This window comes from Pseudopodoces humilis, chromosome 17, assembly GCF_049639895.1.
Source record: "Pseudopodoces humilis isolate 2021_Gansu_Grassland_sample_001 chromosome 17, ASM4963989v1, whole genome shotgun sequence".
NCBI classification, from domain to species: Eukaryota; Metazoa; Chordata; class Aves; order Passeriformes; family Paridae; genus Pseudopodoces; species Pseudopodoces humilis.
The window spans coordinates 5,486,771-5,510,520 of record NC_142216.1 but is presented as its reverse complement, the minus strand read 5'-3'; the positions used below and the strand labels follow the sequence as shown (position 1 = coordinate 5,510,520).

Sequence of the window (23,750 nt, the reverse complement as noted above, 5' to 3'; positions counted from 1 at the left end):
CTGCCTCTGAGTCAGGCCCTTTAATTTGTGCTGTGGGTGACCTGGCACAGGTGTCCCTTTAGTCAGGGTGCCAGTGGCAGCATAGCTGCTGCTCCTTCCAAACAAGAACAACTGCTCATCCTGCCAGAGGTTCTGCTGCTACTGACCATGCGTGTTCTAATAATGGAGAATTAGTCCCTGGGAAGGTGGTTGGCAAGGCCTGGAAGCACATCCCTAAGCCCACTGGGAAGCCCAAGCCTTTTTTATGTTTTAAACCTTTCCACAGCGGCTGCCAGGAAGCAGCTTTTACAGCTGCAACTAACAGAATCACTCCCAGGGAAAGAAAACAATTGTGGAAGGCGCTTTTTTCCCCCCTCCAAGTCACTGCCAGCGTCTCAGCTGACTCTTATCTATTCTCAGCCACCTCTCACCTCCCCAAACACTACCAGAAGTGTTCAAATTACTGTCAGCTCTCATTAGGTTCACATAGAAGGCAAGGCCAAGCAGGAAGACCTCCAGACAGTTGGATGCTGAATTCTGATGAATCCTTTCAGTGGAAAGATTTCAGCAAACCGTGGAACTGTTTTTGTTGTCTATCTGTTGCAGTCCTTGCACTGGCACACAAATGAAGCTGGTGCATATTTGATTATTGGCTGCTGTAACAATTTCCAGGTGGGCACATGACTGAAGGAATTACTGTCTGCATGTTTAAAAAAGAATCACCTCATTTCCTTTAATTATTAAACTACTCTACACTAAAGCACTGCAGGTCAGTAGAATTTATCTGCAAAAAACCAGCTGCTGCTTCATAAAACCCCATTACGTTTATTTCTTCTCTTCTGACATTCTTGTACATTTTGGCTTTTTGGCAGGAGCAAAGCTGCCTTTTTGCACTGACACAGGAACTGGGAGCTCATCTGTGGGAGCTCTCACTCCCCAGCCTGGGTTCAGAGCACTGTTTCCTGCCATGAGAAAAATCCCAGCTGTCCTGGCCCCAGAGCTACACCCAGCTCTGCCCCAGAAAACACTATCAGGGCAGAGAAAAACACCCACAGTTCTTTTATTTCAGTCGTGTCCACTGCTACCTTGATAGCTTTTAACTGAAACAGTTGTCAAAACAAATCCTTTATTTAATAATGCTATCAACCAAAAGAAGAAAAAAATACAGATTTTATTGTAGTGCAGATTTTTTTTACCCCAGACACACTCCTTTCAAGTCCAGTTTTAAGATGCCAGAAAAAACTTTCCCTTTAGAGATCTGATCAGTCTAACCATGACTAAGGCAGGGCTTTTTCTCATATATATAAAATCAGAGCATTAGCCAAAAGGTATTCTAATACAAAAAACACTTCTCCACTGCACAACTAGAGCAGAGGAATGTTCTAAGCCTTGAGTGTAGCAGAGATGTGCAAGACCTGCTAAAACCCAGAGGATATTCAAAAGGGGATTTGAGCATCATTGTTACCAATGAGCAAGTGCAGAGGCAGGTGTGACAGTCACCTCTGATTAGCTATTATGGACTTCTTGAAATTCCATTTTAGCTCTGTATTTCTGCTCTTGTGATTCCAACAGAGGCTGCTGCCTCCCCATGGGCAGGCTCAAAAGATAAAGGAACAAAGCAGGAAACTTGCACAGCACAAAGAAACAGATACCATACATGGAGCAGCTTCTGAGGCAAATTAGGACTCCTACTAACAGAACCAAATTGCTGCCTCTCTCCCTTACTTTAATATATACCTTCCAAGAAGGAGCATTGCATTATGGTGTTTTTCCACAGAAAGAGAAGACAAGCAGTGTGTGAGTCTGTGAACAGCCTGTGGCTGACATGTCAAGCTGCACTGAAAAAGGGAAATCCTCCTGCTGAATTCTCTCATTAAAGTGCCCAAACACGAATCAATCCCTTTTAGTCAGTTCTCATTTATTGCTATAAAGCCAAGTACCTGCATTCTCAGGGCCAGATCAGCATTTTCCCAGCTCATGCTGAAGCAAGCACAGCATGAGAGAATGAGAAACCCTGGTGAGAGTCCCTGTCCCACATCCCTGAGTCAGTACAGACATCTTCAGGAAGCTGCACTTCTCCTCAGCAACAACAGCTTTATCAGGAATCCTCTCTGCTCTGTTCTGCCCAGTCTAAGAACTGCAAAGTTCATAATCACAAAAATTTGCCTCTTCTTGCACCTCCTATCCAATATTCAACACAAATGCAGAGCTATCAGGAACCCAATTATGTCTGACTTAAAAATCACACCATGATTTTAGCTAACTCTAACTAGCCAGCTGCTACTCTTCTCTTCAGCACCGGAGAAGCTCTCTGGACTGTGAACACAAAGAGCTTATTAACACATACAGCAGAGAGATTTCAGTGAAAAGATACAGACAGTCCATGAAACAGAGAAGCAATCTGCACTTTAAGTCTGTCACGTTGTCCACCAGCCTGGACTATGCTAATCACATCTCTCAGTGTGCTGGAAGAGCTGTCATTGCCAGACTGCACTTAATCACCATTCTTGCAGCAGCAGTGAACAGAGTTCATCTTTTTCCCTTTAATAAGAGCCATTACATCATTCTCCAGCATGGAAACTACGAAGTGGAAAGGTCAAAAAGTTCTTAATTAGAAGGAATTTTATTACTGTGATAGTTCCGTTCTAGCCTCAATAAGAGAAATCTGCAGTACAGGCAACAAGAGCTGGAAGGCATCTTGGATATAGGAAGCGCTGTTTGAAGCCTGTGAAAACAAAAATCAAAATACACAAATGAAAAGCCACACTACCAATCAGCTTTACTCACCACATACTCATTTCAAACAGCATTGGTTATTGCACAGAAAAAAAACAGAAGCCGAGTGCTTGCTGGATTTTAAAGGCTTCCTTCTAGAATGTCAAGTTTTTGAGGGGCTTTATGCTACTAGGCAAAGAAAGCAAATGGCTTAAAGACTGCCAAACAAGATCAGTTCCAATCCAAATGCAGGATACTGTTTTCAGTGAGAGAAGAAATGTGTTTATTTCTAAGTGAAGCATAGCATGCAGTGGCAGGAAGGAAGAATACATGAACATGAAACACCCCTTTCCTACCACAACTCAGAGCTCTGCAACCGTGGGAACCAATTTGTCAGTAAGGAAGTGTTGGAACTCTTGCAAGCCAATTTCTGAACTTGTCTAAGGTTTAACTTTGGACATTTAAATTCTAAAAATCCAGACTGCTGAATTCAATATGTCTCCTGACCTATCATAACTGTGAACTGACACTCACTCCTCACTAAGTAACTTAGCTCTTGTGCAAATCTACAGACATTTATCAAAACTTTCAAGTTATTAGACAGGTAAGCACAATTTTAGACCATGGGTTAGAGAATCTGGCATGCATAAGGATCCTAAAGTGGGAAGAACCAGCACATCTATTTTTAAAGTATTAGCTTAAAGTTTTAACGTTAGCATAACTGACCTCCAAAAACACTCCAGTGATTAAGGGATTAAGCACATCTGCTTTCTCTTTGACCTGCAGAGATCAGACATATATTATCCTGATTGAAAATTTGATCACATTTCTTCAAGCAAGATAAAGCTAAATCCTCAGTAAATTTAAAACCACCACTGCTCCCTTAACTAGAGGAAAGCTAAGCCACAAGCTTAGCAGCCTTGTGGCATGCAAATAAGAACAAGTAACCTGCATGTGCCCAGCACAGGTTGGGTATGAATACACATCACATCTTCAAATTAACTGGGGACAAGTGGAGAATCCAGAGATGATTGATACCATCTTCAGGAACACCCAAGTACTTTGGAAAATCCCTAACAGGCTCAGAAACTTTATTTGCCTCTGTCTACTTAGCACTGTGAGCATCAGTTCCCACCCCCACTCTGTGCCACGTTCTCTCAAAAGCTCAGATGCCGCAGTTTGAGGAACCCTGGCCTAAAAGATCAGTTCACAAGTTAAAAACTGCATAGGTAAACATGCAAAAACAAAAAACCATTTCCTTGCAAAGATCCCGAGGCTGTTACCAAATAACCACATGTCATTCCTAAGAACTGTGGTGTAACTCTTACCCCTGCAGTCGTTAAGCATGTTGTGAACTCTTTGGAGAAAGCTGACAGTTCTTTACACAGCATGATCGTCAGTCTGTGCAAGAAGACAGGGAAAACAATGAAGCAAACATAGTCCCCAAGATGGAATTTCTTTCAGCATTCCTCTAAAACATAAATGCCCTGTTTCTATGCTTATTAAGTTAAATTAAACCAAAATTGATATAAATGGTGCGTGAAGATTCAGAAGTTTCCCAAATAAAATAGAGAGGGGAAAGATGGGAAAATACATAATTAAAGCAGAAGATCTTAAAGAGCACACAGAGGACACACATCCATTCCAGAAGGAACAATATTAACTTGCCCTTTTTTACTGGCAAGTGTCATTTTCTGAATTAGAAAGTACTGCTCATTTTAGACACATGCCAAGTGTCTCCTGTGCAGCAATTTTGCCATCTCACGTACCAAGCATACTAAACAATTAACAAAGAGGTGATCAGGCATCACTTTTGTACAACTTTTTTGTCATGTTTTAAATCTCTGCCTACTGACTAGCACAAGCTTAAGGCAGATATTCTTCTGGGCTACACAAAGCTTTTAAGAAGGGTTTCCTCTTTCTTATCAAGAAATGTCTTTAAGATAGAAAGAGACAGCTGAGTTCTGTTGGAAGATAATGATGCCACCCATCACTATCATTATAAATTCAAAAATTTGCCCAATACCCAGATTTAAACACCTATGCAGAATTCAAGAGCCCTGCATTACACAGAGTGCCAAAGAATTATTAGACAGTTCAATCAGTAATTATATGCTATCCATCTACTGAGAGATGCACTCACTGTGAAAGGGACTTGGCTCTGTCGGTGACTGTCACCTCCTGCTTCTGACCATAGAGAAACAAAGCTGCAGTTTTGTGAAACATTTCAATAGAGCAGGCTGTCAGCTCTGCCAGGCTTCTTATGGCAAATGCATGAATATCCTGCAAGAGTGACAAAAATTCTGCATACAACAAAAAATGGCAGCTTTTATTATTTAAAACAAGTCAATCACACAACATACAATCACTGCCCTTTCAGACCTCAGAACCCACACAGAAATAGAAACCCATAAACCCTGTGGTTAACAGCTGTAACTCAGCAGCCCGATAAACACTCTGCAGGCAGATATTCTTTTCCTTGATTACTCAGTTACCTCTACTGATTTCTTAGCATCCTGGTCACCATCTCTGGATTCTACTTCTTGGTTTTCTTCACTTTCTTTTTCTTCTTTAGGAAGACTGCTGTTGAATTGTGCTATCCACTCATGAGCAGATGTCCTCACCTGTAGCAAGATGTGCCGTAGTATTTAATGACTGGAATGAAGACCCCCTGCACACCACAAATGGAGTGTTGGATCTCTCCAGAGGAAAGAAGCAGCTACAACTCTTTGTGAGCTTCTGAGAAGAACCAGGAGAAATGATCCCAGTGCCTTCAGGACTTTGCAGAAGTTTGGCTGCACTGAGTTGAGGGCAGCTGTTTCTCTAGCACCAGGGGCTGGAGTGTACCAACAAGACCAGATTATCAGAGGTGCTTTAAAAACATGTCTGCAGAATGCTGCTGCCACTTGGTGGATCTGAAGGGTAGTGAAATGATGGCAAAAGAGGTACACCATACCAGCTCCTGTGCACTGAACACAGTAAAACCAGGTGCTTTGTACGAAGAGGAGGCCTTCAGCTCATGACTGTAGGTTTTTTCACCATGGTGGCCGAAGGCTCACATGATTCTGCCCCATAAAGTTAAAGGCCCATCTCGTTTGCCTACCGTTGCCAAAAGATCTAAAATAGGGCTTGTTTTTGTATATTTGATATTTTCACAAGCAAAGCAGGTGGAGAGAAGCCTTTCTGTGAGGAAACTCTCCAGCTTTTGGAATATGGAAAATAACTCACCGTGATCATTTTGTCTGGCTTGGAGGAGATGTGCAATTCTGAAAACAACTCTGTTACTTCTTTTGTAAACTCCTCATCTCCTAAAGGACAGGAAAAATTAAAGAATCCACACAAAGGACAGATTCAGGAATAAGCAGCAATGCACAACTAGTTCTGCACAAGTCTGTCAACTGTTTCCTTTATTTCTCCTTGAATCATCACCTCAGGCAAGAACACATCAAACCCAGTCTTTTCAATTTCTAAGGTAAATTCTGCAAAAGGTGGAGACATCAGTGCCTGAAGGTTAGTTCTTGCTTTCTTAATTCTGGTTTTGTAGCTAAGGACAGTCCTTTTTTTTTCTTTTTTATTTTTTTACAGGCAGCCTTTTATAACACACTAACTTGCACATCACCTTGGAGAGTCTGAAATATCACTTAGAGCCTACGGTTCTCCTATTATATATAGCACAGCAGATGTGAGATCCATTATGTGCAAATATAAAAGATACATTAAATGTTGAATGATAGCAAGTGCAGGTGTGTAAGCCCTCCCTGATGAGCATTTAGGTAAAAGCAATGCAAGAAATTTACATTTAAATCCATGTAATTCTCAAGAATCAGGGCTCTTGTGTGCGAAGGTAACTCTGAATCTTTTGCTCTGTGTGGCTAAATCTCATTCAAAAAACAAATAAAAAGGCTTTTTGCTCTCCCACATGCTGGACAACTCTCTTCAGAGTTTTCCCTTCCTGGTCAAGGAAACCCACTCTCTCTCTGAATTAGCATCTTGGCTCATGGTCAGCTGTATGAACTGCCCGTGAGTCAAACAACTCTAACTCTAACTGGCAAGAAATCATTCCTGCTATAGAATTACTGCACAGCTTCTCAGAGATGAAGCGTGTTGGTACCTGTCATGCCTCTGGACAGAGATGGCTTTAGGATTAAACATCCAGCTAAAGAGTAACTTAAATCTGGCATCATGCCTGTTGCTACTGATCACAGCTGGCTGGTTCTGCACAGAGGACCAGCTTCTCTTCTCAGAACCTGGGGCTCTCTTACCCTTCTTTTCTTCCTCTTCTTCTTCAAAGAATTCAGGTAAAGAAAATGCTTCTTTGAGTTGTTCCATTTCCTCCTTCATTTTGTCCAACTCCTCTCCGGAGAGGGCATTCAGAACCGCTTTCACCTGGTTAGGGGCAGCACAGCCAAAGAGAGAATCAATAAATCCATCCAACAGGATGGAAGATGCAGGCCAAGGTAGTAAACCAGTGGGTGTGAGGAGAGTAACTTGTGAAAAGTTGGAGACCCAGGAACTGAGTCTGGCTGGGGTAAAGGGAATGGCTGTAGGAGCTGAGGACAGGACAAACTGTTCCCAAGGTAAACACCAGATCCTAACACAAGGATCAAAGTGAAGTTCTGTAATCATTTTACACCAAGTTCTGAGCACTTGATTTTACATGTATATACACATATTTCTAATCTTTTTTCCCTGCTCAGCTGAACTCAAAATAGAAAGCAAAATGCTCAAGGCCATTACCTTTGATTCACTCTCTCTGGAAAGCATCTCTAAGGCCTCCAGATGCGAAAGACCCTGGAACTCATCAAACAGTAACCCATAATGGGCTTTCTTCTCAGTAGCCATGGTAACCTCAGTAGCTGTCTGCTGCTCTTCCTTCTCCTTTGCCTCTCGTAAGACCTGAAAAAGAAAAAGCAGAGGCCTCGTGACAGTGCCAGGAGATAGAGAATACAGGAGGAGAAGGCTTTTGGTGCAGTAGCAAAAAATGGTTGCTTAATGATAGGACCACAAAAGAAGAGAGACGAGATGAGAGAAACCAATGAGGTGCTGATAGGGAACTGCTGTACCTGAGATAACGTAGAGGTTCTGTTTATTAGGCCCTTTGTTTTTTTGAATCCAGGATCTCCCTCAGCTATTACATCCATTGTCTTTTTCCCGATGAATTCCAAGGCATCCAGACCTCCGCTAATAACACTTTTACCCTAGGAATCAGATTTGGATAAAAATAGCACATAAAACTCAGAGAAGATTACACAACGGAAGAAATTGAATTGGGAGAGTTTTATCAGCAATCTTACACTGGGCACTCACATAAAAGCCAAATTGGTCCTTGTCACCCTAAAATTCAACCCTAATCATCACAAAGAGAGCAGCAGGACATAGAAAGAGCCACAACACATTATCACCCAACAGCTTATTACAGCACTCAGACAGCTGCAGCAATCTGATGGGAAATACATTTTTTTTTTAGTTTATGAACAAGCTGGTTCTCAGCACGTTGCAGTATTCAGTTCTCATCCTTCCAATGAGAAAACACCAGACCTGTGGATTTTCACTGCTAACTTTTGTTCGAGCCTTAAAAGCAGAGACAGAAGCCAGCTTTCCATCTGCAGCTCTTTCAGATTCCCAGGCAAATTGACAAGACAGCAGATCACAAAAGCAGTTTCTAAGGGTAATGGCTTCCTTTGAAGTGCATTTCTCATGGTCACAGGAGCAAGCTGATTTCCAAGCGAATTTGGCTTGTTTCACATAGGTTTTTGAAGAGGAGAATGGATTTCATCTCTAGTTCTGTGGAAATCAGTAAACTCTCCAGGAATGAGTCTGACCCTGCATTTAGCTGACTACTCCAAAGGGAAGGCAGAGGTGACAGGGTACAGAGGTGACATGCACAGAAATGCACACTCTGCACAATCCACCATTAGGATTTTTTCTTATGTACCAACATACAACATTCAATACAGAACTATCAAAATTCAAGACATCTTTCACATTAGGTGCCAGTTAAAAGCAAGGCCCAGTATAAGGGATGTCTGAACGTTGGAAGAATTTATCACCATGCATCCCACAAATGTCTAAATTAAGTTTCCTCTTAAAATTTTTCAGATGAAAGGCCAAAACCCCAAAGCTCCCTTAAACCCATTTTCTCCTGCATTCCCAACTCACTCACTGTGCTTTGGACAGCAGTAGAGATGGTTGATAAAACTTCAAGAGCCCCAGCAATAGGGAAGGAGCTGCCATCATCAGCTGCATCAGCGTTGCTGGCAGCAGCATTCTCACTTCCTGCATTAGAAGGCAGAAAATTAACTTCCTGACTTCCAAAAAAAAAAGATCCTGTCAGCCACAGAGTGGAGGAAGTCAACAGACACCAAGTATCAGCTAGGAGCAAGTCTACAATTCAGATTATTTTCCTCTCTACTTTTTCAGAGCTAACAGAACTAAGCAAGAGAGAATTAATTTTAATGATTTTATTATCAGTCTCAAGGTGCAAGGTGCAGAGTAAGGTAATGTTATTTTGGAGATGATTATGTTATGAAGAACAGTCCAGGGCTGTTCTTATGCAATACAATACTGACCCCTTGTAGCATCTTTAGACTCTGATGATATTTCACTAGGACTGGGGATCCCAAGGGTTGTTTCTGCTTTTTCTATGACATTTGAAATACCTTGACCTAGAGAAGACAGAAATCAGAACAGAAACAGAATTAGAGCTGCATATGCTTTTTTATTATTCTGGATTTCTTCTGTTCAAAACAGTTTAACCAGCATTAAAACCTCCTTCTATCCAGCTCACCTACCAATGTAATGAACCAAGGTTTCATCTTAGCTTTTAAATAAAGTTGTAAATACTGGCAGAATACTAGTTTAAAATACCAGGTGAAAATTACACAAACGCCTAAAAACTTGAAAGTAATTCTGTCTGTGCATATCTCCTTAATCTACTGTACCTTTTGGTACAAGCTTTTCCCATTACTTGAACAATTCTCTTGACATTTTTCCAATAATGGCTGCTATAACTGAAATCCCATTCTGTAGAAACAAGTTCTAAAGCACCAGCTTGAGACACAAAACATGATTAAAATATTTATCAAACTCCAGAAAGAGCCTTACCTACAGTAGCTACGGTAGCAGACGCAGTTGACAGAAGAGATTTCCCCCAGCTTCCCCAGTATCCCCACCCTGTCTGAACTGCAGGAGGATCTGAGACCTTTAATGAAGAAAAACAAGACTGATGCAGGCATTATGGTGAGGAAAGGAACACAAGCAGTCTGTGACGTGTGACTTTTGTGCAGCTTTTTCATTTCAGAGAACAGCAATGTGAATTTTCAGAAAGGAGTGAGGCTTATGCTCAGAGTTCTCGTGTGCTCAAAGCCATGAAATGTGAAGTCACATCTTTCCGAGCAAGCACAGGAACATACCTTGATGGTTTCACCTGCAGGCTTTTCTGTGGCAGCAGGTTGGCTTGGGGGCTTGGGTTCAGGTCTTTTCCGAGTCACAGGCACAGTCTCTTGTTCTCTCCCTTCATTGCTCTCAGAGCAGCCACGTTCCTCTGTCTTCTGGTCATTTGCAGCTTCGTAAGAGGTTTCATCTTTCAGATTTTCACCACTGTCTTCCTCAGACATGACTACAAATATCCATAGAAAGCAAAGCAAATAAAATAACCACTCCCTCGCACTTTGACATCAGTTCAAGAGCATCACGTTGGTGTCTTAAATAATTAAACACAACAACGTTGCAACATGTACCCACATGTGTGTACACCAAATTATGTCTGACTGGAAGAAACGTCGTACTTGGAAGTTTAAAGTCCCAAAGGGACACCAGGCTTTATCTAATTGACACACCCTCTCCAAGGGAAAAAAAACCAGTTTGCTAACTCTGAAAAACAAATGAAGGTACAAAACGGCCTCAGTTAATTAAATCCATTACATGTTCCACCAAAATAAAAGTGAAAACAAATCTCCTGGGATGGCTGGTTTGAGGAGTGCAGAACACAAATGGGGACAGCTGTCAGAGAGCTGAGCAGACGGCGACTGGGTCACTTTTGTACTTGGGGATGGGCAGCGCAGGCACGAGCAGCCCCCAGGAGCTGCGATGAGCTCCGGGCGCCACAGCAGCCGCCCCAGCACGGCGGGCCGGGCACGGGCAGCTCTCGGGGCCCACGCGTCACCCGGCCGGGCAGCAGCTGCGGGTGAAGTGACTTGCAGGGCCAGGCAGCGACACCGGGGTGAAGCTGTGTCCCCGGCCAGGCGCTCACCGATGCAGTCGGGGCAGCCGCCCCCGCCGCGGCGCGGCGAAGGGAAGCGACAGCTCCGGGTGCGGGCTGGGGACCGCCACCCCATCTGCCCAGGACCCTCCACAGCGACTACCGCGACCACGGCCCCGGCAGCCTCCCCACCCCGCAGCCCTGGAGGCCTCCCTGTGCCTCCGCTTCCCCGGGAGATCCCCAAAGCCCCATGACCCCCACACGGGGCTGCCCCACATGGCACCCCAAGCTCCCTAAACCTCGCCGCGGGGCTCCTGCCGCACAAGGAGCCCGCCAGGGGCCCACACCACCGCCCACGGTGCCGCCTGCCCCACAGCGGGCCCCAGAGCGCGTCTCCCCGCGGGGCTCGCCGTGCCCCGCCGAGCCCCACGGCCCCGTGCCGCCCCTCACCGTCGGCGGTCGGCGCGGCCCCGCGGCTCCGGGCGGACCGAGACCAGCGAGCCCGGCGCAGAGCGGCCCCGGCGCTGCCCCGGAAGCGGCCTCTGCTCGGGGAAGCGCGTCCGGGCGGCGGGGCCGGAGGCGGCGGAGCTGCGGGACGGGCCGGACCGGGCCGGGCACCCTCGTCCCGGTGAGAGCGGCGGTACCGCCAGGTTCACCTGGCAAGGTCGGGGTCGGGGGGCAGCGGCGGAGGGGAAGGCTGCGGGCCCATGTCCCGCCTAGCTGTTTTGGCGTGCAAATAGGGGCACTGGGGAGGGGTATGGAGGGCAGCGAAGGTGGTGGAGGGCCTCGAGGGGAAGCCACGTTAGGAGCGGCTGAGGTCGCTTGGTCTGGTCAGGCTGGAGAACGGGAGACAGGGCAGAGCTCATCGCGGCCTGCATCTCCTCCCGAGGGGCAGCGGAAGGACAGCTCCGAGCTCTGCTCTGTGTGACACCGGCAGCACCCGGGGAACGGCTGGAGCTGTGGCAGGGGAGGTTTAGGGTGGATATCAGGGGAAGATCCTTCCCCCAGAGGGTGCTGGGCACTGCCCAGGCTCCCCAGGGCACGGTCCCGGCCCCGAGGCTGCCAGAGCTCCCGGAGCGTTTGGACAGCGCTCTCCAGCACGGGGTGGGATCTTTTGGGATCTTCCTGTGCAGGGCCAGGAGCCGGACTGGATGATCCTTGTGGTTTTCTTCCAACTCGGCATATCCTGTTTGTTTGTGTTTCTGGCATGACGTCATTCCCCAGTGCCACCAGCCCGCGTGACGTCACCCGGTGCCCTGGGCTGCGGTGTGCTGTGTCCTGTGTCCTGTGTCCCACTGCCACCACCGGCACAGCGCTCTTCCCCAAGTCAACAGGGGCTGTGAGGACAGGGTAATATTAAGTGAAACTGTGCCAGATCGTTTTTGGCTGACAGGGCAAAAAAGCCTGTTGTGGTGTCGTGGCGAGTTAGCCTGTGATGGTGTCAGGCAGCCAAGGGATGTGCACAGCAAAACAACAAATCCCATCAGGCAGCCTCCCCAGCGAGGCTGGCCCTGGGGTGTTGTGGATTTGCCCCTTAAGTCGGTTTTTGAGCCGTGGGTGCTGCCACTCCCCCGCAGAGCTTTGGCTGGTGGGGAAGGTGAGCCCTCCCTGCAGCCTCTCCCATGCTGGGAGCACCCAGAATGGCTCTTGTCAAAACCATGCTGTCTATGTTCATAAAATTCCCAAGAGTTCCTGTCTGCAGGGCTCTGCCAAATTTGTCTCCCTGGTTTGACAGAGGGTCAGAGGGGGCTTGCAAATGGTATTTCTGCAAGACATCAGCAGGCTGTGCTCTGTCAGGTGTGTCTCGGTTTATTGCTTCACGTTACTCCAGGTATGAAGTGATGTTATAAGTAGTGAATGTAAAACCATATAACTTGCAACCTCTTGGGCCCCAATTTTGCAGTGCCATATAGATGTGTGTAATTTTAAGTACTATCAGTGCTTCCACTGACCTCAGTGGGACTACTTAAGAGTGCCCTAAGTTAGACACAAATACACTTCTGCAGGGTAGGAGCCAAGGATGACTCATACAAGCACATGCATCACAGATTTTTATCTTTCCACTGCTATTTATTGTTACAACTTATGGTTTAATAAAGGTTAAATGGGTTGAGCTCAGCTTCAGGTTCAGTTATAGAGTAGACAGTTTCTATTCTGGCACATTTCATCTTGATTGAGCTTAACACTTTGTTGAGGAATTGTGATGTTGGCGCTGATCACGCTTTATCCTTTTTGGGTCCTTTATCAGCTCCAGCAGCTGTTTTGCATAAGTGCAATGGATGAAGAATATGGATTTTGCAAATCATTTTATTGTTCCCAGCACTCGGCAGTGAGAGATCATTGTCTGCTTAGCAATAATGGCTTTTCCAAAAGACAAACAATTTCTACTAAATCAGACCTCGAAGAATTTAATAGTAAAATTAAATGACCCATCACCAATGGTTTATGCATTATGCAGGCTCAGTGCAAGTATAGTGGAGAGCATATGCAATTACTGAAGATAATTATTCTTATGAGGGAAAATGTTGCTGAGCATTTCTTGTGTTAAATAAATGAGTGAGATTCCTAATGTCATTTAGGAGAAACGTCACAGACGCTTGGAAATCTTAACAGTTCAAATTTAATAATTTAAAATGACAATAGCACAGGCAAAGTACAAGAGGCATGGGATTATTCTCTAATAAATCCAGAGTATCAGTTGGGAGGTTATTGTTTTAGAAGACTGGAAGCTATGAGGTGCCTGTGATTCAAGGGTGAAGATGAGGGTTTGTGTTTGCTGCAGAACTGTCATCAGTTTTAACTGCATCAGGCACTGTGAAGTCAAGTCTGATGCATGCAAAAGTGCATTTTTAGCTGAAGGCAGCTGGGTCATAGGGTGATGTCTGCTGAAGGTCTGGGACCACAGCACCTCTCTTGCCACCACAAGCTGTGACAGACCTTTAAAGCAACTCAAATATCAGTGGTCCACAAACCACTATCAGTCCACAGCCTGTCTGTGTGGGGTCTGCATAAGGTTGCCAAAACAAGCAGGCCAGTGTCAGCAGCCTTTTGCAGCCTCTGAAACACTCTGAAAATACCAGGGGTCTAAAAATGGAAGATTAAAACCACTCCCTCAAACAGAATAATTGTTGATCAACAGCAGCCTTAGTATTTTTTTTTTCAGACCTATGCTGTTTTTGTGGATGGGATGCTCTTCTTCAGAGGCAGCAGGACTCAGTAATGCTTTCCCTAAAGTGTAGCTTGTGAGAAACAGGAATGAAAGAGGCCTTGGTAGTGGTTTTAACTGTTTAGCTGTGGGAAAGTAGCTTCTCCAGCACAATGGTATATTTGAGTTCTCTGCACTAGTCTCATCTTAAATGAAAGGACAAGAGGCGTGATGGAAAACAGAGTGGGGCCAATGATTAAAAAAAAAAAAAAAATAAGAAGTAGGCAGATGAAGGGATTGCTGTTTACAGAGAAACAAGTGGGGAGCCTGTTTTCCAGTTTCTCCTGCAGGATTCAGTGGGTGAGTTGGTTAGTCAAGCTTGAAGGAGAGTTGGACACAGCTGTCTTCTTTGCCTTCTTTGTTAAACTGGTTTTGGCAATAGCTGCAACAGAAATGGAAATGGGTCAGATAACACATTTCTCATCAGATGTCAAGTCTGGAATCTGGTTTGACCTTCGACAAATTAACTTTCACTGAAAAAAATTCCCAGTCTGGATAGCATCAGCAGAATTCCCCCTTTTTAATATGCTTAGCTTGTCTCTGATGAAAGACAATTACTAGAAATTACCTGTTTTTATGCAGGTTACATTATTTTTCAGAAGTGCTTTAGATAGCCTTAGCTGGTAATTCTAGAAGGATAAAAAGTGTCTGCATTATTTATTAAGTAAATGGGTTCCTCTGTGTTGTGATATTTATGAAATTCCCTTCCACTAACATCTGTTATTTGTAAAAGAAAAGATAAATTTGAAGTCACACAGTCAATGGCATGAAGTGAGATATTTTTAAGGATAACATTTGAGCTTATGGCTTCTGTACTTTGTAAATGTTTTTTTAAGGCTCTGGAGCAGTCTAGATGGAATCATAACTTCAGGGAACACATATTGGATTAGAAATTTTCTTGAATCAGGCTTCCAGGAAAATTGATTACAGATTGTCTCTTATCAGTGTCATCTCATTTTGTTACAGGTTGGTTTTATTCTGGCTTGTGTGCAAAAGACAGAAAATGAATGTATCCTAATGTCTTAAAATATCTTCTGTGCACATTAATTTGAGGACTATCTGTCCCTAGGCAAAATAATTTTTCACATTGCAATGAAGTTTGGGTAGAGAAGACAATGAAGAATGTATGACTGCTGAGATGGAGCTCATTGTAAAACAAACAAAAATAACAGGAAGCAGACTTAGAAAATGAAGCAGCAACAGGAGGTATTGCAAAGAAAGGAAATACGTGTAGACATCAGTGTCTTGATGTTCAGAAAGGGACTTCCTCTTCTGGCTGTAGATAACAACCAGGACACTTTTACCAAATAATTAAATCATAAGATACAGTATTTAGATATCTAATACCAATTGTGCCCCTAAAATCAAGTAAGTAGATGTAAATACTAAAAATCAGATGTGTGTGTGTGCGCTTTGGTTTTTCTCTGGATGATAAATGAAAGACTGGCTTTAGAAAACCAAGGCTTAAAAGCACTTTGATATTGGTGGAGAGGAAGGCAGAAATTACATCCTCTTTCTCGCTTTTCTTCCTCTATTAAGAAAGCACTTTTTCTCTGGTAACAAATGCAGAATCCACTTTTAAAGATAATTGTGCATTTTGAGTAGTCTGAACAATTTGTTCTTTTTGTAAAACCTTTTTCCCCTTAATAATTATTGTTCCAGAGATTATTTATTTGGTTGAGAAGATGAACATCTAGTTGACTGGAGGTTGTACTAATGCCTTCTTACCCTCATTTTATTACTGTGTACTGAGCAAAGCTGTGATTTGTAACCTCTCAGCTGACAGTTTCTATTATGCTAATAGAAATCTGTTTACTGGAAATTAAGTTTGAATACATGGTAACCTTGCTGTCATTAATAAACTTATTGTTTTGTTTTGGTTTTTTTTCAGTTTTACTTCCAGTTTCCACTTCAGATATTGATGGTCTTGAAAGTGCATTTGGATCGCAGACATTTTCCAGCACAGAACAAATCAAGAGCTTCTCTCCTATCTCAGAGCAATACAGACAGCTTAATGTCATATGACCTCATTTCTCCAAATTAAATGAAAGAAGAATTTTCACTAGCTTTCCATGAAGCTCAGCTATTGCCTGTTAATTTTGACTGTTAGTGCTGATCTTTCAGTTGGATTCACAGTGGAAAATGTAGCTTTTAACAGGACAGTTGCTTTCGGGTCTTTCAATGCATCACTTCATGCAGTGTCTCAAGCTTTAATAAGTTCTCTAGCACACCATGATATCATAGCCAAAGAGGGGACCAGTATTTTAATTGAATGTAAACTGAATATCAGCCAGTATGAACATATCCTTTGGTATAACTCCAGAGGACACCTGCTTGAACAGAAAGATGAAGGTGAGTTTTCCTGCTGTTTTCTATCCATCATTATTCCCATTTTAAACAGTATTGGAAAACCCCTGGGACTTTATTATAATTTTCTCTTCCTATCCTGCCATTTTTACAGTGGGGAAATAAGGAGAGAGCAAACAAAGTCCTTTTCCCTCTGAAGTGTTGCATGGGAATTGCACCTGGGTACTTCTGTTCCAGCCCATCCATCCTGCTTTGGTGCCCCACAGAATGATGTTGTTCAAGAGTCATCCCAGTATTCCATACAGAAGAAATGAGTCTTCATCTTACCCAATACTAACTGATGCTTTTATTTATTATTGCCTTTGTTTAAATAATATTTTTCCAAAGGCATGAATTAAACACAATTCTCCACAACCTGAGACCTTTTGAGCTGGCCGTTGGTGCTTTAATTTTATTACAGGATATTTTAAAACGTAGTACATTTATTTTTTGGTTTGTGCACCTGTGGGACTGTGGAAAGTAGCACAGTATATAATGGCCAACGATGGAATTCATGCTATTTAACCCTTTTGAACTGAAGGAGAATATATTTTCCTAGTCATTGGCTCTTACAGTTTTATCTCTGCTGTTTTTAATCTAAGAAAATGTTTTAGAGATGCATGTATTTTTCTCTGTTAGTATTAATGAAGGTCATCAAACTAATTGATCAGATCTTGTTGGAAGCCATCTTTCTGCCTTAAGTATTCAGTAACCTTTTTGTACTTATAATGCCATCTGGAGATTAGTTCAAAGCAGAGTAATTAGAAGAATAAGTTATGAAAACAGTTCAAAGCAGAGTAATTAGAAGAAGTGAGTTATGGAAACAGTTTTCCCCCTAAGTTATAAATGCACAGCAAATGCTGTATAAAGCTTCTTGTATTGATTTCTTTTTACTTGGGTTTTGCATGTCAGCACTGCATGCTCAGCAGAAAACGGTCTCAAGAAAATTCTGTGTTCTTTTGCCAACAGAGCCATTTACAGACTGATCTTTTTCATGGGTCCCTTGACTTTTGACTCTGAACGTATGGAAAGTTAGACTTCATAGAGGATAGTCTTCTAACATAGGGTGAGAAGCCCTAGTTAAGAATTAGGACCCCTGCCAGAAAGAGCCAGCAGGCCAGAAACACACTGGAAAGTGCAGATGAGAGAAGGATATAAGTGCAGCATAGCGAGCATGCAGAATAATTTACCATTAAGCAGTAGGATGGGTAAGTGGGTTATGGCTTTCTGTGTCCGCATGAAAAGGACATTTCAGTCCTTGGTATACTGTTACTGTGCCACAAGTGGACTGCTCACTGCCAAGCTTTGACTCCTGTCGATGTTTACCCTGGGATTTTTGTTTGGTGAGCTCTGTTTATTTCTTACCCCTCTGCAGGTGACCGGTGGAGGATTGCCGATAACTCCCTCAACATCACAAAGGTCAGCTTTGCTGACCGGGGCCGATACACGTGTGCAGGCATTAATCATAACGAGACCTTGTACTACACAGTCACTCTGAGGGTTATCTTCACGTCAGGGGACATGAGCATCTACTACATGATTGTGTGCCTCGTTGCCTTTGCCATCACCCTGATTTTGAACATCACCCGCCTGTGCATGATGAGCAGCCACCTCCGCAAAACGGAGAAGGCCATCAACGAGTTCTTCCGCACGGAAGGGGCTGAGAAGCTGCAGAAGGCTTTCGAGATAGCCAAGCGTATCCCTATCATCACATCTGCCAAAACGCTCGAGCTGGCCAAAGTCACTCAGTTTAAGACCATGGAGTTTGCTCGCTACATCGAAGAGCTCGCCAGGAGCATTCCCCTCCCGCCTCTGATCCTGAACTGCAGGGCGTTCATGGAGGAGATCTTCGAGGCCGTGCGAGTGGACGATCCCGACGAGGTGGGTAAGGAGCACAAGCAGCCCCCCGGCTGCGGGGCCCAGGCCACGCTGTTCCCCAGCAGCGCCGAGATGAAGCGCAGCGATTCCCCGGCCGGGGACTCGGACGATGGCTCCCTGAGCGAGCAGGGCCAGGAGATCGCCGTGCAGGTGTCCATCCACCCCCAGTCCCAAGGGCAGAGCATCGACACCGTGTCTCACGGCAGCTGCCACTCCGTGCCTGCTGAGGAAGGCACCTGCTGAGCCCGGTGATCCGCAGAGGGGCCGAGGAAGCTCGGGTGATCCAAGGGTACTGTGACAAAAACGTCTGCAAACAAGCTGCCTCAGTCCCACGTGCACAAGAGTTTTCCAAATTGCAAGGTGCCAGAGCTAGTTCTGAAGTGTGTATTTTCTGTCAGTGTTGATTTAACAATTCCAGTCTGCTAGAAAAGGCCGTTTGGAATATTGTGTGGGGGCTTTTCTTTCTAAAGCAGGCTAGCTATATTTAAAACAGTTACAAAACAGGAATTCTTTGTCCTTGGCTCCTTAGTAGTTTTTGATACTTCAGATCTATGTGAGAAGTGACCAAGTTGAGCAGTACAACTTGCAATAAGAACTTTTCCTTTGTGAACTCCTTCTTTCTTCACAAAGTTGAGCTGAAATTCCTTTGAGTCAGTGTTGTTGTCCTGATGAATTGAGTTCTGTGCTCTTTTTGAGTTGCCTCTTGGTGCGTGTAGCCCATCAGAACCATGGTGAGCTTGAACAAATCTGTTTTGTGTCACGTGCTTCTGTGTTGCTATCAAAATGTACTGTACTTAGGAAAAGAATAGTGTCAGGATCTGCTGCTGGATTAAATGAATTGTTGTAGTTTCAAAGCAGCTTAGAGAACAGCCAGGTCGTCTCAGTTTTCTGTGCATCTGCAGGAAACTTGTGTGCATTCTAAAAGCTTTTTGCTTAAACTTGGTGCTGATTGCCAAAGCGCCTTACCATGGTCCTGTCCCACAGAACGGAGCAGTGACAGCACTGCTGGCACTGCCTGGCTTTTCATTTCACTGATTTCACTCACTATAGAAAATCCAAAGTTTTATATTGTATTTGACGTTGTGGTGAGAAAAGGATGACAGTAATCACATTGTGGCAAAACTAGTAAATGAATTTATCATCTACAGACAGGTGTCTCAGGCACATCTTCCTGAACAGCATTATAACAAAGCAGGTGAAAAGTAGTGACACTGAGTCGCTCTGCTCTGGCTGGTCCTGTCAGAAGGCAGTGGCAGAGAGAGTGGGGGCTGGCTGAGCTGTTTCCAGCCACTGTTTGCAGGAGGGCACTGACTCACTGATAGAACCCAGCCTTGTGTGCTGCAGAGGTGGCAGAAGGGAGAGCTGCAGCTGCTGACATATGTAGACACGCAAGTACTTCACCGAGGATCTCCCACCTGGCTTCCTCAGCTGTAGAGATCCAGCCTCCAGGAATCAGAGTGCAGACAAGAATCCACCTTCTTCTTCCACTCTTTGGTGCTGTTTTTTTTTCTCCTTAACATTTGTAAGTTGTATCACTTAAATAGCATTTTATATCATGTTGAGATTTAGTAGATGTAAAGCTTGTAAGCACTCCACAAATTAGTTTCTTACAACTACTGAAAGCATATTGCCATATAATTTTAACAACTTGGCAACAGGAGCGCCATTTAATTTCACACAACTCTTTTTTCTTTCCTTATTATTACAGAAATGTCAGTTGAACAAGTGATTCTGGAGGGCTGCTCAGGATTCTTAAGAGGATTTGACTTAGCATTTACATGAGTAGAGGTGGAAAACAAGCAGGCACAGTGGTAATAGCAGGGTGGGGCTGACTGTGGTAATACATGCTCAGAACGAAGGGGCTGAACGAATTATAGTTACCATATCAGAGAGAGGGGAAATGACAGCATCTATTACCATTTTAAACTACCTTCTGGGGAAATTCCTGCAGTCAGCCACCAGTTAAATCACCCTAGTTGCCTTTGGCCTGTCGGGTAAGAGTGGTGTTAGTCAGGAAGGAAATTGCTAGCCTTTATTACAGTAACATTCCCACCAGCTTGGTGCCATTTCCAAGACTGTAGCAAACTTTGTCTGCTTCAGGGGAATAAAGCCTCTGTACACACTTCGAGTAGCTGCCTCAACAGTGACTTCTTGTTTTGCTTCCATCGTTTGATGGCACTTTATGTCCAGGTGAGAAGTTTGTATAGTGTTGTGTAACCTGTCTGGTTTCTCCTAAGTTTTCTGAGGTTATCAGTGTTAAAAGATACTCTGTGGATAAATACCTATTTCTCTTAGAAGAAGGAAGCTGCTGGCTTCACTTCTGTGCTACAATGGGTTCTGCAGGTTTGTTGCACATGTGAGAGGAGAGATTTGGGAGTTTGCACCCTTTTGGATGTGCAGGTCCGAAGAGGTGAAGGCTACAAGAGGGAATGATCTGTTTTAATCTCCTTTGTGCCACAGGCCATCAGAATGTACCTACACCTGCCTTATTTTCATATAAACAGCTCTCCTTGCTTCTGTGGAACTGTTGCATGATATGCAACATGATATGGATGTGTTACCCCTAAATGCACACAGAGAGAGAGGTGCCTCTACAAAATCTAAACTATTTAATTGCTTCCTAAGAAGCACTTATGATTGACAGATGTCACATCAGAAGTGGCAGCTTACAGGCAGCAGAATGACACTGGAGGTGTGTCAGATGGGTGTCAGGAGAGCAGTTTCGAGACTGATTTGATGTCTTTTTTGATTTTTATATTTTATTTATGTAGCTCCAAGTTCTTACTGAGCACAGTTACCTGGTGTCTTCATACATCCTATTGCTGATTGAGAGGAAAGAGTGACCATGCATAAAGGTCCTCAGAAATGCAGTTGCAGTGTCAATTGCTAGATAGCAAAGCTGAGAGTTTTCCTGAATTGCTACAGTATTTTGTTCCTTAAATGAATTTCATTCCTGGGAAGGACATTGTTTTGTAAGGATTTCAGTATATCAGGAGTACCTTCTGAATGTAGGAGATGATCCTACTCCTACTGAATTCAATTAGAGAGGATTTGGAGCTCTGTGCATTTTATAGGATTTTTATGCATCTGAAGGCAAGGACGATAGTGATGTTAAATGGTAAAAGTGATTTCCAGAGAATGAAATATGACACCAGTTTCCAAACAACTTCTGAACTATTCTTGTTACCCTGAAAGTAGATGTGTTCACTTAATGTCTTTGATGAATCCAATTGAACATTAACATTGAAAGTGTTTCTCTCTTAACTTTTTGTAGGATGAGAAGAATTTACAGTGGTTTCCTTGCTTTAAACTAAAGTCTCTGACAATCACAAGGCTATTCTATCTCTTCTTTGTGATGTATTTTAAAAAATATAAAATCTACTTGTTATCCAAGAGTACCTAAAACTAACTTTGTAGTGATTATTTGTATTACCTGGATTGTAAAGTAACTGTTTAATGTAACCATGTAGGATTTCATACTTTCATAAAATGAATTGGTAGATTTGCAAAATAAATTGAAAAGAAAAACCTTGTTCTGCTGGAATTTTCTGTTTTCCAAGTGAGGAGTGCCTGTCTCTCCAAGGTTATGTAGCAGCTGTATTGAGCTCAGCAGAATGTTGTTCATCAGCCTGACAGAGGTTACTGGGATATTCAGTCATCTGAAGGACCATTCCTGCTATGGCATCTTTGGATCTGTCTTGTTCTTGGTTTTGTTTTTTTTTTTTGTCTCAAAGTCTTAACAGCATCTAATAATTGTTCCCAGCTGCATATGCAAACAGGTACAGACCTGAAATACCAAAGACCTTGTTTACTTCTTTGTTTCACATTGTGTGTGTGACCTTCAGCCATAAATCTGTTTATTTGTTCCTACCTTTTTCACATGATGGTACTATTCTATATTGTAAGCACTTTTCTTTTCGTAATCCCTCACCCCAAACACCAAAAATCCACCTTGCTGAGAAGCCTGTAGTGCCTTCCATGGGGGTGTGCAAGCGTGAATGAGAGCAGGATTCACCCACACTGCTTTTAAAGAAGAGTCCCTGGTTGCCAGTTTCTGCACAAGGCAGATAATGGCATTACAGCTGAATATTTGGGGATTTTCCCCTGAGAATCAGCTGCCTAGAGGAAGAATTATTGGACCCATGCTCCTCATGCCAGGTCAATACTCAGTCAGCATCTGCTTTCTATCTCCTTGTTACAAGAGATGCATTAATGATAACAGTTCAGTTTTTTAAAGCTCCTGTAACCTGATCCTTCATGATCCTATCCACAGTGAACAAATTCATCTGCATCCATTTCCAGCACTTTTCCATCTGGTAACAACAGATCATTGAAAAGGGAGCTGCATTAAGGATGATTGTACTTTCATTTTAGGTTCACACCTTAAAAAGTACATTTTTTTCTTAATGTTATAGCACTTCTGTGAGTGAAGTCTCCAGCTGGAGACACAGCAGAGACACCACGGTGTCATTCAACTCGGGCAAGTTACAGCTTTATCGACTTCCCTTCAGCCAGGTCATTTCACACCAGCTGAGTCTCTTTCCTCTCCTCTTTTTTTTAATTGGATAGCAGCTCATTCAGATGTCTCCAAATAACTGCCAGCTTTTTTGCATGCGGAAGTGAGAATTACACCATCATTCAAAAAAGAAAAAAATCGTTCTGGTAAATGCTGAAATATCAAAAAAGCTCTAAAAGCTGGGAAGTTGTTCTTTATCCCTGGTAAAACAGTACCTATTCTTCGGTCATGCCTGGCTGCCAATGAGCACAATAATACCGAGCAATTGAGTCTTTCATTTGCGTTAGGCTAATTAATTGTTTGCACAGTGCCCTGAATATGGAATCATTTTCCTTTTGGAAAGAATAAAAGGATTAGAATGGCTTTATCCCTAGTTGCTCTGAATGTCTTTTATTTATTTAATGGGAGAAAAATCCTCTGTTGCCCCAAATGCAAACCACACTCTCGAGCGTTATGGCTGCACGGGGACGTTGCCATCAGTGGGGATGTGAATGCATCCACATATGTCCATCCATCTGCAGCCACGCTCCATATGGGAACTGGGGGTCCTGCTGCATGGCAATGAGTGTGCAGAGGCTGGAGCCACATCCTGTGTGCTGCAGGGTTTGGATGTCAGAGCTGTCAGGGGCTGGAGAGGGATGAGCATCCCTCGGATTTCAGCTGCCTGCGGCACCACAGTCATTGTGAGCTGTGGTAGCGCTGGGAGGGCAGAGCTCTGCCACTGGACGCTCTCTGAAGAGGCTTGTACTGAGTAAATCCAAGGCAAATGGAACCTGGGCTAGGATTTCATGAAGAAGGGACCCAGTGGACACAGTATTGCAGAGGCTATTGCCATCTCTTCTTTATGTTGGTCCTGCTCGGTGCCTCTTAGTGCTACCATATTATTAAATACATTTTTCATGTTGAATGGT

General features: G+C 43.6%; 2 protein-coding genes across 4 annotated transcripts; one reads left to right on the top strand and one right to left on the bottom strand.

Annotated features, from left to right (window-relative positions):
* Positions 1 to 1,088: 1,088 nt before the first annotated feature.
* Positions 1,089 to 11,461, bottom strand: FAM114A2 (family with sequence similarity 114 member A2). Its single transcript, XM_014253157.2, has 14 exons — positions 11,345 to 11,461; positions 10,107 to 10,312; positions 9,799 to 9,895; positions 9,264 to 9,359; positions 8,858 to 8,970; positions 7,758 to 7,892; positions 7,432 to 7,590; positions 6,957 to 7,080; positions 5,923 to 6,002; positions 5,190 to 5,318; positions 4,838 to 4,977; positions 4,023 to 4,095; positions 3,421 to 3,474; positions 1,089 to 2,704 (listed from the first exon to the last, which is right to left on the bottom strand). Exons 2-14 carry the CDS (start codon positions 10,308 to 10,310, stop codon positions 2,606 to 2,608), a joined length of 1,503 nt encoding a protein of 500 aa, XP_014108632.1. The 5' UTR covers positions 10,311 to 10,312; positions 11,345 to 11,461; the 3' UTR covers positions 1,089 to 2,605.
* MFAP3 (microfibril associated protein 3) lies at positions 11,442 to 21,854 on the top strand. Of its 3 annotated transcripts, none has more exons than XM_005523602.3 (3): positions 11,442 to 11,522; positions 15,991 to 16,451; positions 17,821 to 21,854. In XM_005523602.3, exons 2-3 carry the CDS (start codon positions 16,172 to 16,174, stop codon positions 18,564 to 18,566), a joined length of 1,026 nt encoding a protein of 341 aa, XP_005523659.2. In that variant the 5' UTR covers positions 11,442 to 11,522; positions 15,991 to 16,171; the 3' UTR covers positions 18,567 to 21,854. The 3 variants fall into 3 exon arrangements, with proteins under 3 accessions (XP_005523659.2, XP_014108633.2, XP_087919635.1); XM_014253158.2 differs by having other exon boundaries at positions 11,467 to 11,558; XM_088063509.1 differs by lacking the exon at positions 11,442 to 11,522 and adding an exon at positions 15,109 to 15,305.
* The last annotated feature ends 1,896 nt before the right edge of the window (positions 21,855 to 23,750 follow it).